Source organism: Hemibagrus wyckioides, linkage group LG25, assembly GCF_019097595.1.
Source record: "Hemibagrus wyckioides isolate EC202008001 linkage group LG25, SWU_Hwy_1.0, whole genome shotgun sequence".
NCBI classification, from domain to species: domain Eukaryota; kingdom Metazoa; phylum Chordata; class Actinopteri; order Siluriformes; family Bagridae; genus Hemibagrus; species Hemibagrus wyckioides.
In genome coordinates this window covers 5661808-5675079 of record NC_080734.1, presented here as the reverse complement: position 1 = coordinate 5675079, position 13272 = coordinate 5661808, and the positions used below count along the sequence as shown (strand labels likewise).

Genomic DNA, 13272 nt, shown 5'->3' with positions numbered 1-13272 from the left:
CTGTTTCGCCCTAATACACACAAAGGGCAAGCGTATGAATTATTCCCGAGGTCTGCTTTTAGTTCGGCACTTTACCTCAGTGCACAGGGACACAAGCATCCCAGAGCACTTTATACGATTTCTTTTTTTTCTCTTTTTCTCTTTCTCAAATAGAGGATGAACCTAATACAATAATGACTGTTCAATTATCAACCTCATTTCCACCATCACGTTCGTGAAACTTCATCTATTAATCTGAACTGAATAAGACTGCGCATTAGAACTTTTAATGGAGAAGCAGGAATGATTGATCGCTCTGACGAGATGAGGACGCTGTAATTACGCCAGTTCAAACCTTCATCGTGCAACCAATCAAGTGAGAAATCTTCCCAGTTATTAGACAGATGAATAGAGCTCACTGGGTTTATGTAACTTCTTCGGCAATTTTATGCAGATGTTTCTTTACCTATTATAAATTTGGACACGGCGTCACATATCAAGCATGAAAAGCTAATATCGTATTCATCTGTAGGCATGGGAATAAAATGTAAAAGAATTTACAGCAGGAAAATCTGTTTTTAGACGTGTTGTGATTTCTACTTGTGTTCACTACATAAGAAATAAAAAGACTCAAGAAGGCGTTAATAAAAAAAAACAAAGTAAAAATAAAATAAATAATAAATGTAAAAAAATAATAATGTAAAAATAACAACAACAACAACAACAACAATAATAATAATAATAATAATAATAAATGTTATTATATAGCACATCGTCATTTGGGAGAAACATCACAAAGATTATTTTTTTAAATTCAATTATTTATTTATTTATTTATTTATTTATTTATTTATTTATCTATTTTTAGTTAGCTAGTTAGCTGTTATTTATTTATTTTTATTTTTTATTTATTTATTTTTATTTTTTTATTTATTAAGTGTTTTAGTCATGTAACGTACCATAACACATAATAATTCAGTGTTTTTCTACCCCAAAATACAAAATGCTATATATCTATAAAAGGTTTATGTACCATTGCACAAGCAAGAGTGCAGCTATGCTGAATATTTAGATGGCTGTGATTCAGCGTAGGCGTGAAGCCACCCGCTGCCTAGCTAGCTCACAGTAATCTGTACAGTCTTGTTAAAGGTTAATGGTGCGTAGAGTGAGAACGACTTCCTTCCTTCTTTCATTTTCATCTTCTTCTGATGGGTTTATATATTTAAAATAATAATTTTTTAATAAAAGCATCATTTGCTCTGTGAGCTGATGGTGTCTAAATCTACTGTAGTAACCGTTTCCTACTAGGAAGTGGAAGTGTACGTGTTGATCACAGACGAGCTGAGCGATACTTACAGTGAAATCGGTTATAGGGAATAAAGCTGCTCCACCTATCAGATTATGGCAAAGGAACTCCCTGTAATAATATGTTACTCTCAGAATATTAGTCTTCCTTAAAATACACAGATCTGTGAAGCTGCTCAGAGTAAAAAATACACACACAGCTAAAAATAAGAGCAATGTCAAGTGATCTAACTTTAACTATACTTTATAGGAAGGATGAGCAAACTTTTTGGCTCAGGGGCCATGCTGCTTTTTAATATTTGACAGACAGGCCGGGTCAGTAACAGATGGGAGGATGAACTAATGGAAATTCCTTAATATGAATTACACGGCCTTTGCTTACTTGAATGCCGGCAAATATCTTGCCTTGGTGCTTGACTTTTCAATAGTAATTTGTCGGAAAGAAATATTTTGCTGAGCCTCTAAGTTGGCTGCTATCCTCTGAACCTCTGAACCCTTTCCTGCATCGAGTGGTTGTTAGCACAGTTAGCATGCTAGGCGGAAAAGTGGCAGCTAATATTGCATTCTTTGAAAACTGCAACAGACACACACACTAAACTCTTTCGTTTTGACACACAAACTGCAACACACTGATGATACAGAGCTCACACAGATCACAAAGTCTTTTTTCCATAAAAAGGTTACCTTCACATATCTTCACCTTCGCTATAAGAAGGCATCTGATTAAGGAGATCATAAAAAAAAAGGCATCTCAGTGCTCGAAGCTCCAAGGACTCCAGGATGAGAACAACTGAGACAAAGACACACAGTTTTAGTGGAGAAGCCTTGAAAAATCAGACTGAGCAAGCAGACATCATCTTCCTCTGAATCCGTATGAAAGACTCAAGAGCAGGATGTTTCTGAAACCTTAGGAGAAATGTCCTGATTCGCTATGGATGTCTGTTTAATCTTTAAAACGGTCTGCGTGTCAGTATTGTCCCACAGAGAGACGTATCAACGTGATACATAAAGAAGTCCTTTAATCAAACCAGGACAAAGCAGAGGAGAAATAAAGATGCCTTTGATGAAGGAATTGCGCCGAGGGAGAGACGACACAATCTCATTTTTTACAAGTAACACACACACACACACACACACACAGAGAAAGAGAGAGAGAGAGAGAGAGAGAGAGAGACCCCACTCACCTTGTACTGAAATAGAAAGAGGCCACAGAAGAGGCTGTACAGGTCAGCAGTGAGCAGAGACAGGTTGACCGTCGTGGCGCTGGTCCTTTTGATCACCACAGGCATGAAGCTGTACAGGCCAAACATGCAGGCGCTAAATCCGATGTAGAGTAACCCTAAAAACACACACAGAGCACTCGACAGTCACTACCAGCTATTCATCACTGACACAAACCCAGACTCAAGGGCAAGTCTAGAGCTCATGATTACAGAGCTATAAAGCACTGGCTCTCAATGGTGACTTTATCGCCTATGAAAAATCCATAATACGTCTGTATAATATATTTAAAAACAGCAGTACAGAAACAGATTTTCCTTTTTTTTAATCTGAACTGGAAAAAATGATATCTTATCAAGTAAACACGGGAAGTTATTAGTAGTAATAAGTATAGTATAGTAGTATTTCTTATCATGCCGATATTAGAAATCAGATATCAGATTATTCAACCTGTTCTGTTCATTTCGAGCTTTCCTTTCTAGAAATAAATGCTTCCTAATAGTGTTCACACCGTCATCAGGAAATATATACATAATTATTCCATGTAAAATTACAGAAAGATTCCATCGATGTTGAAGAAAATCTTGTTTATACATAATTTACTTGTTTTATTTCGGTAACTGATAGAATTTACTTAGAAACACTTAATGATATGTATGAAATATGATACTTAAAACACATACACAGACTGCTACCTTATGTTTGTTCTGAATTAAGAAAGAAAGAATAGAGAATAAAAGAGGAGTGTGTCCATTTAGGCAAACTAGGCCATTTCCTTGAGCATCATTTGACCAAGGGCTCAAAATTGACCTTATCTAACAGATAAGGCTTTGGGTTATCATTCAGGAGGTTGGGGGTTTAAGTTCACCATCAGGCCCTTGATCAAGGCCCTTAACTCGATCTGCTCCAGAGTCGGTTTATTTGTAGAAAAGCTTTTCACAATGTAATCTATATGTGTCAGATAAAGCATTTGTTTCTGTCGCGTTGTACTTATGTAACTTGAGTACAAGATTTCCCCAAGTTCTCCATGAGTAAGATCTGGAAAAACACCAAACGCTTGAGAAATCCATCACTAAGCCTCTCACTGGTGCCAGCTCCGGTTACCAATGAAAGAATTTTCACATTAATCATCAATCAAATCTGAATAACGCCACATTTTAAAAAAAGAGGTTCCTTGAGGTTCTACACAGAGCCCTGGGGTTATGTGCTTGGCCAATAGCACCTTCACGGCTCTTGAATGGTTCTTCGTCAGGGTGTAATGGTTCACTAAACTACTTGTAGCGTTTCCACTGCATTAAAGGTTCTTAGTAGTGGATAAAAGGTTCTACGGACTATATAAAGGATCTTTTTACAGGCACAAATCCCATCTTTTGGTCACTGCTAAGAAGATTTTGACGGTCATCCATATTGTTCCACTAGACATAAGAGCGGATACTGTTACGTGTTAATAGCCATTTACCTCGACACATCTACCTATGCAAACGTCGATCACATTTAGAATGAGACAAAACTATAAATCAACCGAGGCTAAAACGAGACTGACAGGAACAAGAACAGAACTTTTTTATTTTTCAGAAAACGTTCATTGCACATGTCCTTTGAAAATGTTATGATAATTCCTGAATATTATACAACAGTACATTAGTATTAATGACTGTAAGATCCAGATCCAGAAAGTGGTCACGTGATGAAGGAACAAACGACTCGGGCCCGCGGACTCAGGAGATGAACGAATCATTTCTGTTTCCGGTACAGACCGCATAGCTGAAGCCTATGAGGCTGAGTGATGCACGTGATGAGCGAACGACTCGGGAGATGAACTAATCATGTTTGCGGACGTTGCAAATGAACTTTTGAAATGAACAGATCGTTCATGAACGACACATCACTATTCCTAATGTGTTGCCCTATTTATACCTGCCCTTTTATATCTCTATGTCAAATCATTGTTCATCGTTCTGTTCGGGTTTTTTGGTTCTTATTTATGTTTCTCCATGTTGTGTCCTTTGTCTTTGTCTTCAGGTTTTGTTTATTTCATGTCATGCTTGATTTACATCATGTTCTTAGTGTCATTTTAAGTTAATAAAAACAAGGACTGCTTCATCCTGCACTCGGCTCTGATGATCGGCGGCGTATTTCCGAATTCGTAACAGATGAAGAGGACTGTACTCAGTCAAAGGAAGAGATTTTCACAGGGGAAAAAAGCATGACAGAAAAATTTCTTTCATTACACTCATACTATAATAAACGTAGAGACCATGGCTCGTTTATTGATTATGTTTTGCTTTTGTTGTTAGTCAGTGTGAGAAAACATGTCAAGTATGCAAATATGTCAAGTATCCTTAATGCCCATGAAAGGCCATACTGACTCTTTTTATGAATAGAAAGACTTTAACAGAAGACTGATCTCTGGAAATAATGTAAATCCTGCAGAGAATATTATTAAGCTCTGGCAGCAAGTGCAGTATTTAGTAAGCTAAACCGATTTACCTGCTACAACTGAATTACGAGCAGCTTCGTGGAAGAGTATTTAGTTTGTGTGCATGAGAATTGGTTTTTGTTTGGTCACTAGTGATAGTGATTAAGATAAACAATGCTGAAAAACAGGCATGCAAAGCTCTTTTTTTTTTAAAATCAGAATCCGATCTAAATTCCCCCTGTTTATTTCCTCTTTACAAAGCCTAAGCGCTAATCCGTGACCTTTCCTCCCATCTCTCCCAAGAAAAGCAAGATAAGGCCAAATAAATATGAGATATGACATACATTTTATCTGCGAAGGAGTGAGATTTGAAAGTCGCCGCTATCACGGAGGATGAAGGACAGCTGGGACGTTTTTGCAGAAAACTTTCTGCACATCTTTCCAACATAATAGGATTGAGTGTCTCAGATAATAAAATTATCTTCTGGCCTTTTCAAGTCAGCTGTTTCAAAGTGCGCCTGCAAAGGACGTGACTTTTATTTCCACAGATGACGATGACGGAGACGAAGATGCCGGGGCCAGAGACGGATAACGGTGATTTTTGCTTTGAGATGGAAACGTAAACAGCACTCATATGGAAAAAACTAAAGCGCTCACCACTCCAGCATGGCCATTTCCCAATTCAACAATTTCACTAAAAGCAATCAGGATCCAGTTGAACGCTGCTTTTTATCCAAACCTCTTTTCAGCCTTACCATTTCACTCTGAACTAAAAAAGAATATTGCCTTGTCTAAGGCAGGCTCTTTGGCTGAAAATAAATATTACTCCATTAAAAAGTAGCCGACTCGTCTGTATGAGTGCTATATGAGAAATCCTTTCGGGATAATAACAGCAAGACTGTAACGGCAGTTCTAGACAGCTATTAGAAAGCAACTTACAATGTTCTGTCCTTGTAAAAAAAACAATAATACTGAACCTTGTATGTTACAATACGCAAAATGATTCTTTTTGTGATTCGAGTCATCAGTGATGATTCAATGATTTGAATCGTCAGTGATGATAAAATGAGTTGAATCTTTGAATCTTAACCTCACTGATTTATTTAGTTATTTACAGTGAAACAACAATAATCCTGAAGCTTCCATGTTGTAACGTGCAAAATGATTCTTTTGTGATTCACCAGTGATGAGTCAATGATCTGAATCTTTGAATCTTTACCTCACTAATTAATTCAGTGATGTACAGTGAAACAACAGCAATCCTGAAGCTTATATGTTGTAATGTACAAAACGATTCTTTTTGCGAATCGAGTCATCAGTGACAATTCAATGATTTGAATCTTTGAATCCTCAGTGATGATAAAATCATCTGAATCTTTAACTCACTAATTTATTCAGTGATGTACAGGGAAACAACAATAATCCTACACCTTGTATGTTGTTTGAACAAAATGATTCTTTTTCTGATTTGAGTCGTCAGTGAAAATAAAATGATTTGAATCTTTGAATCTTAACCACACTAATTTGTTCAGTGATGTACAGGAAGACAACAATAACCCTTAAACGTGTACGTTGCGATGCGCAAAATGATTCTTTTGTGATTCACCAGGGATGAGTCAATGATCTGAATCTTAACCTCACTCATTAATTCAGTAATGTACAGGAAAACAATAATAATCCTGAAGCTTAAAAGTTTAACGTGCAAAACGATTCTTGGTGTGATTCGAGTCATGATGATTCAATTAATTGATTTGTTGAATCTTAAACTCACTAATTTACTCAGTTATGTACAGGGAAACAACAATAATCCTAAAACCTTGTATGTTGCAATGCACAAAATGATTCTTTCTGTGATTCGAGCCATCACTTATGATTCAATGGTTCGATGATTGAATCTTTGAATCGTTACCTCACTAATGAACTCAGTGATGTACAGGGAAACAACAATAATCTATCTATCTATCTATCTATCTATCTATCTATCTATCTATCTATCTATCTATCTATCTATCTATCTGTCTGTCTGTCTGTCTGTCTGTCTGTCTGTCTGTCTGTCTGTCTGTCTGTCTGTCTGTCTGTCGGTCCGTCCATCCATCTATATCTACATTTGTAGCTAGCTGTAGTTACTTTGCCGTGTATTTGTGTTCCTTAGCTTGTTGTTCATCCCATTTACACAAATCAAGGAAAATACTTTAGTCTTATAATCCACAATGTGGGATCCAAGGGAAGTATAGGTAGTAAGGCGTCTGTAAAATTATCAGGGGTTGCTAGCTAATCTCAATAACAAGTAACATACGAATAATATCACTGTGAATCTAATGACTGTTTTAATTTTTAAAAAGGGTCTATCAGTGGAAAAGCTCCAGGAATAAAAAAGCTCACTGGCTCCAAAACATAGCACCAATATTACTCCACACATTTAAATCCCCACCCTATTATTTGAACCTATTATTATTTTAATATTTGTATTATGTGCTTGAAACCGATCTTTACTGAGGAGGTCTGTTGAGGTTTTACTGTTACACTGGTCTCTGGTTTACAAACACACACACACACACACACACACACACACAGAATCCATGTTTAACATTAGAGATTTAGTGAAATCAGCTCAAGGAAAGTTTTTTTGTTGGAAAAATGTTCCCATCCACACACCCTAAACTTCAATGCACCAGAAAAAGGAAGAGATTCGTCTAAAACGCCAAGAATCTCTAGACTGAGACATCATTTGAATATCATGAATATTCAGAAGAGTTTTCATATTCGCTGTCACTAATGAGTACAAATTTAGATATATTCCAGCGCATCGTCTCAGAGAGCCACGTTAACTCTCACAATCAGTACATGGAATCGTTTTCTCTCTCAAATGCAAAATGGGGTCTGTGTGGGATGTGATGTGATAGATTAAGAAGTGAGATTTCTACAAGCTGTCTCGAATACAGAGTTTGATCTATGGAACAGATCCATTGTTTCCCACAGAGTTTCCCAAGTATGAGTTGTGTTTTAATTCACAGGAATCACAGCACTGTTCCACTACAACCGAACTTACACCATGTCCTAAAGGTAGTCTTGGGTTCAGTTCCAAACACTTCCTGGTCTACATGACAGCTTTTTCAGTAAATCAGTGTCAGACTAATCTGCCAGTGCGAACTATACATTTTTTGGCAGACGCCTTTAACCAGGGCGACTTACATTTATTTCATTTATACAACTGAGCAGTTAAAGGCCTTGCTCAAGGGCCCAGCAGTAGCAGCGCTGAGATTCAAACTCACAACCTTTCAATTAGTAGCCCAACACTGGGATGTGGTAGTTTAGTGGCGAAGGTGTTGGCCTCCTCATCAGCGGGTTGGGGGTTTGAATCCCAGGTCCACCAAGCTGCCACTGCTGGGCAAGGCCCTTAACCCTCAGTTGTGTAAAATGAGCTAAATTGTAAGCCGCTCTGGATAAGGCTGCCTGCCAAATGCCAGAAAATGAATGTAAATACCATAACCACTGAGCTACCACTTCCCTGAACTGTAGTTGACCACAGTCTGAAAAAATAAATAGAAAGATCCAGAAATGTAGTAAATATGCCTTTGAGAATAATGTGATGTCATCTGAGATGTTTATCATCTCTCTGTCCAGTCCATCCCCACTCTTATTAGTCACTTGGCAGCCGTCTCAGTTATGAGACCAACTCTCAGTGCTTATCCTCAAGTAACCCTTATTTTGATAATGGCCCCAAAGTGCAGAGTGATGAGTGCTAATAAATTTGCAAAATTTATCCTTTAAGTGAAAAGTTGAAAATTCTCAATTTATTGGAGTTCGCTGAGGAGGTTGCTAGGGTGTATTGATAAAGAATGAATCTTCTATCTGTGAAAAACTGTGGGGAAAAAAAATGGTGCTACTATTGCTGTCGCACCTCAAACCCACAAAATTTACACTCACAATCCATGACAAGTGTTTAGCTAAGATTAGAAATGCATTCAGTGTGTAGGTGGAAGTCATGAAGAGAGAGCGTGTTCCAACTAATGGTAACGTGTTGCGTCAGAAAGCATCGAGTTGGTACAAAGACTTTAAAAAGCCATCCCCTGGATAGAGTGTTTACTAATATCTTCAATTTCAACCATGCCCTGTGGAACTGTATTGGTTTCTGACTCCAACCCATAAATATTAACCCCCTCTCTGATATTTTTGCAAACAAAGGTAATTCTTTAGATAATTGACGCTTCTACATTAGCACTGCTTTTGTTGAACTCGCTCCTTAAACAACATCTTTATCACAGACAGAAAGCCAATGCAGGTCTAGACTAAATAAAATCATATCTGTATAATTTTCCTTATGCACATTTAAAAGTTTTTAATAAGAGATTAAGATCACTGTACATTAATTGGCTAAAAAACCTCATCCTTTTTGGTTGTTTTCCAGAATATTCAGTGACATGTGACAGGCTTTCCCAGGCCACTACATTTTATTATGCAGGATCAAGCCCTTATTTTTTCCCGGTGCAGCATAGCGGTGCTTCAAGCACACATTTCTAGGCTTAGGTTTGCAGTTATAGCTTATGCAGCTGCCTCCAGACTCGCTAATGCCCCTGTGACAAGTCAATGCCCCCTGAGATGTGGTGCAAATGCTGTTTTTAGCAGGCCATGGGCACTTTGACAACACACACACCAGGAGCATTGTACAGTGCTGGGAATTTAGTCACTGACTGAACCTGGCAATAACACTACAAATATGAGACTCTTTCTCCAACTCAGCCAAATATCATTTATCATTCCAGGTCGGTGTAAGTGATGACGCAGCATTAGGCCACTAGATAATTTTGACATTTTTTGAATAAAGCTTATGGGATGAGCTTAAAGAGAGGAAGCTGTGTTAACTGCGCGCCGTTTTTGCTATATCTCCGAGGAAAAGCTCCTACTGTGTCTTCTTTCAGCCTAGCTCACTTACCCAGAAACAGTAGCACCATGTGACAGATCTCCTGAGCTCACTGCTGAGAAAAAAAAATCTCACGCAGCAGGGGAAGGAAATGTGTGCTGGATATGTGCATAAGGGTGGGCAGAAACGGCAATCAGGTCTTTCTGCAACACCCCACTCACATACGCACAAGAAAAGCACGGGTTTTTAATTAGCCAGGCCTCCTATAGCGCTCTCGTCTCATGGGGCTGCTCCGTTTTGCAAACGGTTGGTGTGTATGAATCTTACCTATCTGCCAGTCCCACTGCACCTTCAACAGCTCCTTGTGTTCCATGATGGCTCTGAAAGGGAGAGAGAGAAAAAAGAAAGAAAAATACAAATTTAGGGATTTATATGAAAAAATAACTTGATGGAAGGATGGAAGGAAAAAAGAGCATGCTTAAAACTGTTATATTGTAAACAGGTTCTATAGCTAACTCGGGTAAACACTGGGGGGGGGCTACAGAAAAACATTAGCCAATCGAGGACAGATTGTGAGTTTGAATTCCAGGGATGCCAAAGCCGTCTCTGGTTGGAAGTCAAAAGAGAAAACTGTCTCTCTGGGGTGGGAGGGATGAGGTCGTCTCTCTCCTGTCAATCACAGGAACACTAGCCAATTAAAATATCAGTGATTCAGAGTCAAAGACTCTGGGTTAGTGATAGGAAAGGTGTTGGTTTAAACCCCAGCACCTCCAAGAGATCTGGAGGGAAGTGGTAGTTCAGTGAGTTCAAATGCCAAGCTGCCAGGAGTGTGGTCTTGAATAAGGATCTTAACCTTCAACTACTCAGTTGAATTAATGAACTAAATCTAGGTCTCTCTTGATAAGGGTGCCAAATATCATTAGATTAGATTAGATTAGATTAGATTAGATTAGATTAGATTAGACTAGACTAGACTTTATTGTCATTGCACATGGTTACAAGGCAACAAAATGCAGTTAGATAACCAGAAGTGGAAAGCAGTAGTGAAGTATACACAAATGTGCAGAGAATGTATATATATATATATATATATATATATATGAACATACATAATATTTATATATTATGTATGTTCATATTATGCAGTTTTGTTTCATTTTTTGTGAACTGCTGACAATATTTCTCCTAAATTCAAAATATAACTATTGTTATTTAGAGTGTATATTTAAAGGAAATGACAACACATCAAAATAACCCGAGATCATGCAGAGCTTTAATAACTCAAATTAAACAAAATGCAAATCATTTGTAAACAAATTGTGTTAATGCTTTGGCTAAATAACATTAAGAAATCAGTATTTGGTGGAATAACCCCGATCTGCGTGTGTTTTGGCTCCATGCTCTCCACCAGTTTCTCACGTTGCTGTTGGGGAACTTTATACCACTCTTTTCGCAAAAAAAGCAAACAGCTCAGCTTTGCTTGATGGTTTGTGACCATCCATCTTCCTCTTGATGACATTCCAGAGGTTTTCAATAGGGCTCACATCTGGAGATTGGACAGTGGTCTCTTATTTTTTTTTCCAGAGCTGTATATATATATATATATATATATGAAAGTACAGAGAATATATACAGTGATATATTGTAGTTTTGAGGGGTTTAACAGTGTGAAGGAGGGGATATTACCATCAGTGGGGAGTTACTAGGTTGAAGAGTTCAGTAAGGAGACTGCTGTAGGGTAAAAGCTGCTCTTTAGCCTGCTCTTTAGCCTTTCGTTCCATAATAGAGCAATTGCCATACCAGACTGAGATATAGCTGGTTAGGATGGTCTCAACTGCAGAACAGCAGAATTTCTCTAAGATAGCTGAAGAAATGTGGGCAAACTATGCATTCCTTCATATGTGTGACACAGTTTGTGTGTCGAAGGAAGCATGTGTTAGTGCTTGTTGAACATCCCATTCCAGACTTACCCGCCTCTTTGCCCCTGCAATAAGCTCTGGAAAAGCTTTCTACAAAGTATGTGCCACAAGAGCATTAGCGATATCAGGCATCCCAAATGTCTTGAGGGTCGAGGTCATGGTTCTGTGCAGGACTCTCGAGTTCTTCCACTTTTTAACTTTTAACATTAGGGCATTGTCATGCTGGAACAGGTTTGTCTTCACCCTTCCAGGTTGGTAAGTGTCATGTAATTGAGGAGGACTGGCTGGTGGGTGGGAATTTTTGAAAAAAAAAAAAACATTAAAAAGAAAATGGAGAGGAAAAAAAAAGATGAACCTACTGAACACCAGATCATGTTGTGCTTTTATATTTACATGTTGATGTGAAGTGTAGGTGTGTATTGTTATGATATAATATTATTATGACGTCTGCTGTATGGAGCTGCTTTGCCATATTTGAAAATAATCAATTCTGTTTCTGAAAGTATGCTGTACAATGGAACCTCGGCATACGAACTGAATTCGTTCTAGAGGAGAGTTCTTAAGGGGAAAATGTGTATTGCAAAACAAATTCTCCCATAAGAAATAATGTAAATGCAGACAATCCGTTCCAGCCGCCCAAAAATATGAGCAATATTCCCAATATGAAGTGTATGTAAACTGTATGGCTGCTTACAAAGAACTGACCCAAGCCATGCGTTCCAAGGGTACTCACAGGAAGTCGTGCCACCAAGCTTGGGCTGAAAATAAAACAGACCACCCACGCCACCAATCTGTCCACAAAAAAACACGCCAAAAATCACCTAGCTTTTGAACGCATGCTGAAGGCAACGTTGGTATCGTATTATTCGGTTTAGCCCTTTCATTGAACTGTTAACCATCCAAAGATCATCTGAGAAGCCCTTTTTTTTTAAAGAGTGTTGTCAGAGATCCTTAATCCATTCTGTTCACCTCAGCCATGGGGTGCAAATCGACAGAATGGAGAAGAAACCCCAGGTGATACGCTTTGCTTTGAGACTTGTGGTGTGATATACGAGGTGACAAGTCTCCAATATTGAAGTAGAAAGTGGTCAAACACTCGACCTCCTGGAACTTCTAAGGATTGGATCGATACCTGGTTGCAAAGAGACTCTATGGCTGTAGGAGGGATTCTCTAAGACCTGCAGCAGTGCCAGCAATCAAAAAAAGAGCAGTGGCAAGAGACATGTGCTCAGCTGTCTCTTCCACCTCTGCATTCATCTGTTTTATACTAGAGTTGATCAGGAGAGAGGAATGGAGGAAGGCATTTTTGCCATTCCCTCCAGCTCAGTCAGAAATTTTGTAAGGATTTCTATCTCACTGAGCACAAAGAATTAATTCAACAATACATGGACAAGTTTTTGCCAAACCTTAATGGGATGGCCGTAGTCCATCTTTTTGAGGATGTAGAGACCACTATAGTAGTTTTGATAATTTCCTTGTCTTGTACTGATTGATTGCCTCTATCAATTTCTAAGTTCTTTTAATCCTGGCTGTTACACAACACCACTTCCTGTTTAACTCTTTTTCCC

General features: G+C 38.3%; 1 protein-coding gene across 1 annotated transcript in view; it reads right to left on the bottom strand.

The window, feature by feature from the left end:
* The window catches only part of slc35f1 (solute carrier family 35 member F1), a 142016-nt gene that overhangs the window by 10738 nt on the left and 118006 nt on the right, over positions 1–13272 (bottom strand). The window contains exons 6-7 of the mRNA XM_058379758.1: positions 10113–10165; positions 2469–2623 (exon numbers count right to left, since the gene is read on the bottom strand). Coding sequence (XP_058235741.1) covers positions 2469–2623; positions 10113–10165 — 208 coding nt within the window. The remainder of the gene's footprint in view (positions 1–2468; positions 2624–10112; positions 10166–13272) is intronic.